This window comes from Leptinotarsa decemlineata, unplaced genomic scaffold, assembly GCF_025532065.1.
Source record: "Leptinotarsa decemlineata unplaced genomic scaffold, Ldec_3_MD MMD2_tig00000690_RagTag_RagTag, whole genome shotgun sequence".
NCBI classification, from domain to species: domain Eukaryota; kingdom Metazoa; phylum Arthropoda; class Insecta; order Coleoptera; family Chrysomelidae; genus Leptinotarsa; species Leptinotarsa decemlineata.
The window spans coordinates 650,034-655,939 of NW_027412554.1; the positions used below are offsets into that span (position 1 = coordinate 650,034).

The 5,906-nt window shown below is 34.3% G+C and overlaps 1 protein-coding gene across 4 annotated transcripts; it reads right to left on the reverse strand.

Annotated features, from left to right (window-relative positions):
• Nucleotides 1–2,125: 2,125 nt before the first annotated feature.
• Nucleotides 2,126–4,807, reverse strand: RpI12 (RNA polymerase I subunit RpI12). Of its 4 annotated transcripts, none has more exons than XM_074174633.1 (4): nt 4,785–4,807; nt 4,551–4,676; nt 4,142–4,482; nt 2,126–2,306 (listed from the first exon to the last, which is right to left on the reverse strand). In XM_074174633.1, exons 2-3 carry the CDS (start codon nt 4,672–4,674, stop codon nt 4,235–4,237), a joined length of 372 nt encoding a protein of 123 aa, XP_074030734.1. In that variant the 5' UTR covers nt 4,675–4,676; nt 4,785–4,807; the 3' UTR covers nt 2,126–2,306; nt 4,142–4,234. The 4 variants fall into 4 exon arrangements, with proteins under 4 accessions (XP_074030734.1, XP_074030732.1, XP_074030733.1 ...); XM_074174631.1 differs by having other exon boundaries at nt 4,767–4,791; XM_074174632.1 differs by lacking the exon at nt 4,785–4,807 and adding an exon at nt 4,732–4,750.
• Between the last annotated feature and the right edge of the window lie 1,099 nt (nt 4,808–5,906).

Below are 5,906 nucleotides of genomic sequence, written 5' to 3' on the forward strand. Positions count from 1 at the left end.
GGATTTGAGACCTCTTCTAACTCATTAGCTATTTTTGCGGATGTCAGCAAAGCTTTTGACTGCGTTTGCCATTATATTCTCATAAAAAAGTTAAAATTTTATGGTTTTTCGCACATAGCTATACAATTGATGATCTCATATCTTCAAAACAGATCACAATCAGTGTACTGTAATAACCAAATGGTTTATGGTATCGTTAACTGGGGATATTCCTGTCACAATACATCAGTATTTACCGTCCAGAAAAGAGCTATACGAGTATTAGCGGGTATACCAAACACTGAGACTTGTAAACCATGGTATATCAAATTCAAGATCTTGACACTTCCCTCAGCTATAATATATTATAACTTGATTCATGTGAAAACACACAGACATAAGTACCGGAGGATTGGAGATAACCATAACTATTCCACAAGGACCAGATCCCATTTAGCAATTCCTCACAACAGGTTGACATCCACCCATAAACAGTTGATAGGAATTAAATTATTCAATTCAGTACTCATCATGTTGACTTTTATATATACCTCAGGTTTACCATTTTTATATGTAATTATTTTTTATTAATGATTATTGTCTGTTAGGTCTATGTTATATTCGTAAGGAAGATATTTATTTACCAGACATATGTACATAGTGTGTCTATATATGTTCTATTATTTAACAAATTGTGTTACTTTTAATTGTTCACTGTGATATTTTACATTTATACATTTTTACTTTTTGAATCTATTATATGTGACGTATGTATATGCACTTCTGTGTAATGACATGAATAAAATATCTATCTATCTATCTATCTATCTATCTATCTATCTATCTATATAAAAACAAACATAATTTCCCCCCACCTGAGAACATAAAACTCATAACACAAGTCAACAAGGGAAACCGCATGGACATTTGGGAAAACTTGAACATCCATAAATTTAACAGTCATAAATCACTTATCAAGGAACAAGAACAAATCAAAACACAACAAGACCTCACATTCAGTATATTAAACAAAACCATACACATTCCTAGGGAAAATCTAACACAAAGAAGAGTACCTGATGCAGTACAAATACAGGCAAATTTACCTAAAGTACCTGAAATACCTGAGTTGAGACGTTCGGACCGTATAAAGAGGCAGACGACAGGATGACAAGTTCAGTTTGAGGAGTGCCTAGAAGATGACAGTACGACCAGCTGTCGAAAGCGCTCGCAGATAATTATTAGAAGATATAAAGCTTCAAATCCTTTTTGTGAAATTTAATATTAAAACACTGAAAATAAAAGAAAATTAGTTGCATCATTCAAAAAAAAATAAAAAATATATATATAGAGTTGGTTGAATGAGTAGACCACTCATGATAACTAATCGGTCCTCATACTCTGATCATACAATGTGATCGGAAACAAAACGTCAGATTAAAAATCTGAGAAAGGCATCTTTACAGCTTGAGAATTCGCACTGTGAACCTGTCAAAATAAAACCTTATCATGGTAACTTTACTGAAGTGTGGTATTGTTCGCGACACAAACTCTCCTTATCCATCACCAGTTTTACTAATTCTCAAATCGTCGGGCGAGAAAAGGCTAGCGATAGACTTTACAAAATTGAACTCTCAAACTGTAGTGAAAAATTTTCCGATTCCTCATATTGACGATTGTTTTAAATTTCTTACTGGAAGTAAATTGTTTTGTACATTAGATCTTATGTCAGGCTATTTGCAAATGCCTCTTAATGAACAATCAAAACATAAAACTGCATTTATTTATCCAGATGACACTGCAGAATTTGAAAGAACGTGTTTTGGTTTGGTTAACGCACCATTTGAGACTCATGACTTTGACGTTAGGTAAGAAACACAATCACATTGCCTAAATGTTAATTTGGAAAGAAATCTGTAAAATTTTTGGATTTTCAACCAACAGAAAATGGTTTATTACCTGGTGCTTAGAAACTTGAAGCTCTAAAAAAATGTTCAGTCCCCAGAAATGAACATGAAGTTATACGATTTTTAGGTCTAACAGAATTTTTTCATAGGTTCATCAAAAATTATGCAATAATAACTAGAACTTTGACTGATTTGATCAAAAGTTGTAACACTTTTTTGTGGAAAATTAAACAACAAACTGCTTTTGATATTTGAAAGATTTATTGTAGAAAACTCCTATTTTACAATTATACAATTCAAAGGCTGAAAGTGAGTTGCACTGTGACACATCAAGTTATGGTGTTGGAGGCATATTGTTACAAAAAGGCCCGGAGGATAAAATGCATCTTGTACATTGTGTATCTAAGAAGACCAGCGATGCTGAAAGAACATACTATTCATCAAAACTTGAATTGCAGACCACTGTTTGGTGTGTGTGTGTGTGTGTGGAACTACTGAACGACTGAGACCATTACTTTTGGGTATCCAGTTCACCACTGTAAGTGACTGCCAGGCTCTAGTTCATTTGAACTCGAAGAAAACATTGTTAACACAGATTGCTAGGTAGTATTCGACTTTATCTGAGTATTCATTTGTGAATTAAACATAGAAGTGGAGACAAAATGTCTCACATAGATAGTTAGAGTCGTACTTCAGTAGAAAATGCATCAGATGATGGAATGATTGAGGGAGTTTATGCAAAGAAAATTAATTTGTTCATAATATTTCCTGAAGAAGAATTTTGATGACCAAATTGTTGAAATCTTGAGCAAAGATGAACAAGAAAGAACTGCATGAGAAAATAATTTAAATAAGAGATATGGAATAGACACAGGAAGACTGTTTTAGAGAGTAAAAATAAACAAAGAAATGAAGCATTTACATGTTATCCCCGATTCAATGAGAAAGACAACAGTTGTAAAATAAAATGATCAAATGGGACACTGGTCATTGGATCATACTGTATCAGCAATATTATAAAAATTTAGGTTCAGGGGTGTGAGGAGATATGTGAAAAAGCACATACAAGGCTGGTTCGAATATTTTTTAACAAAGGTAGGTAGAAGCCAGGAATATCACACCCATCACCTTGGACCTTTTCCGGGAAGTACCACAAGAAAAATGTATATATTAATCATGGTGGATGCTTTTTCAATATTCGTGAATTTTTATGCACAGAAAAATACACAGTCGGAGGAAACAAATACAAAAATTAAACTTTTCATCAACGATTACGGTGCACCCAGAGTCAATGTTAGCGACGGAGGAAGTGCCTTCATGAGCAACAAGTTCACCGAGTTTTGTATGATATCAAACAAAAGCTCATTTTTGCACAATTTTCAGAAGCAAATGGTATGGCAGAGAGTAAAAATAAGTCAATTGTATCCTATATTATAACTTCAATTGATTTTGAAGACAAGATGGGACAAAACATTGAATGCAGTGGAAAATGAAATGAATAATGCTGCAAATAAAATAACAGACTTTACCTCTTGCGAATGTCTGTACGGAATTGAACCCAGATTTGAAGAAGTTGCTATGGTTAATTTGGTCGAAGAGGAAGGTAAACAGAAGGATCATGAAGGAGTAAGAAGAAAACTTATATAAGATATACTTTGATAAAAAGCAGTTTAATGGAGATAAGTTTCAACTGGGAGATATAGTAGCCATTAGAAAACCACACATATTCACTGGTCAACCAACAAAAACTCAAATGAAATATCTTGGACCATTTGTGGTAATAGAAATTTCTCAAGGTGATACATACAGGTTGGAGAACTACAATAAAAAGACAGTTGTTTGAGTTTAACTACAGTAGCACATATATCATAAATGAAAATATATCATAATCATGAAGAAGATAATGATTCAGGAGAAGCAGGTGAAAAAAATAATTTGTTATTGAGAAAGTTGGAAGAGATAGAAAAAACAAAATTTACTTATCAAGTGAATATAGATATAGTGATAAATACTGGATTCCTGAATGCCAAGAGTAGGAGAAAATGTTTCAATTAATGACAGACCTAAACAAAGAACAAGATAACCAAAGAAATTGGATGATTATGTTTGAGAACAAATATACATTCAAAATGGGCGAATGTTGTAGCTTATTTATTTTGACTAACCATATAGATGTTTGGAAGAGCAATGTCACGCTTTGAGAGTAATGTCATATACTAAAAGTTAAATTAAACTTCATCAAAAATGCTACATACCCAGAACAAGAAACCGTGAATCCTGACCGATATTTCCAACAGATATAAAACTTTGAGAAGCAGCGCTGGATTTTCAACATTGAAAACAAAATGTTATGAATTTTCACTTTCCTTGAACTTGCAGGAAGTGCAGGTATAGAAAACAGTTTGCCCTTCATCTGCAGATCTCAACTGCAATGTAGCATAAGACATTCTATTATTTCCACACTTAGGACATATTCTCTCAACTATAGGTCCATCATCATCTTCTTCATCATGTTTGTTTTCTTCTTTAATGTTCCTCTTTTTTGCCTCTTGCGAGTTGAAATTAATACAAGTTTCCACTTTGGATGTTCGAAATGCTGTAAAAAGTCAATAGAATTGATCATAAATTAGTTTTCTGTGTTCATTATTGAAAAGAAATGTATACCTTCTTCCTCTGAGAAGACTCTTGCACACACGTAACAGGTTACGCCACCCTTTTCACGCAATCGTGGTAGTATCGACCCACAGTCATCACAAAATCCAGGTGTTTTGACGAAAAAGCTAGACATATCTGTGATTATACACGTGTTATTTTTCAAGTATTGACTATATATTGAAAGTTTTACAACGCAATTATGTTATAAAAAAAATTGTAAACTACCAAAATAACATGATCTACTTTTTGAACTTAACAAATATAAGGTTACCTTTTCTTCTACTTCTCTCTTCCTACACTTTACGCACGGAGAAAAGAATTCTGTGTTCTTTGCTTCACGATTAGGCGGGTTCTTAAATTCAACACTCATGGCAAGGCCGTCAGAGGGCGCTAGAAGTGCTTGAAAGATGGATGTTTGATTTTGGCTTGTTGAAGGGATTTCAAGTTCATTTTGCAAGGTTTTGACATACAAATAAAGTGTTGATAACATACCCCCTAATTGCTCAGGGCGTCTTCGATCCGTGAGTAGTTTCGATCACAAATTTTCAAATGATAAACATATCCTTGCCAAATGGCTTATCGAGTGCAAAAAACATTCAACTTCGAATTATCACGAGTTGGCAATCAAATCTATCTGAGAAGAAAAAACATTAAATAAAATTATTCATGTGAGGGAATATAGAACACATGATGTGTAATATATGTAAATATATATTGTGGTTCGGGAATAGATAGATTTCTTTTAGACCATCCAAAATAGAGAGAGAGAGAGAGAGAGAGAGAGATAGATTTCTTTTGATTCAGAAACTAAACGACGGTCCTGTGATTCATAATATGTAACATTTCAGCCAGACCGCGATAGTGTTAATGAAAAAATTCATGTACTTGTTTATTGGCCAGACGCACCGTCATGTGAAATACTTACTTATCGGAATTCAACTAAACGGAAAGACTAATATTTCAGTTTCCGAACTTTGAATTCTTTAGATTGCGAGTTAAGCGAAATAGGTTGGTGACCTCAGTCGCGCGTGGGCGACGGTTGCTAAGACATGATAATTAGCAACCATCTTACTAAGGCGGAGCCCTAGACTCATTAATTAAAGAATTTGGCAAATCGCGAATAATCGATGAAAGGTTCGAGAAACGGAAGGGAACGAGGACCTGTGATTTCTTCCTGGCTTTCGAGAGTCAGTGGTGCGGGAAATTTTCTGCCTGGACTTTGAAAACAGGCGGTTGGCACGATTTAAGGCCGTAGTCAGGGGGATCAAGGGGGATTATTCACCCCCGAAAGTTCTACAAGCAACGACCATCCGAAAATTATATCAAATACAACGATTGGCTTGGTTAAACATCACAGGAGCCATG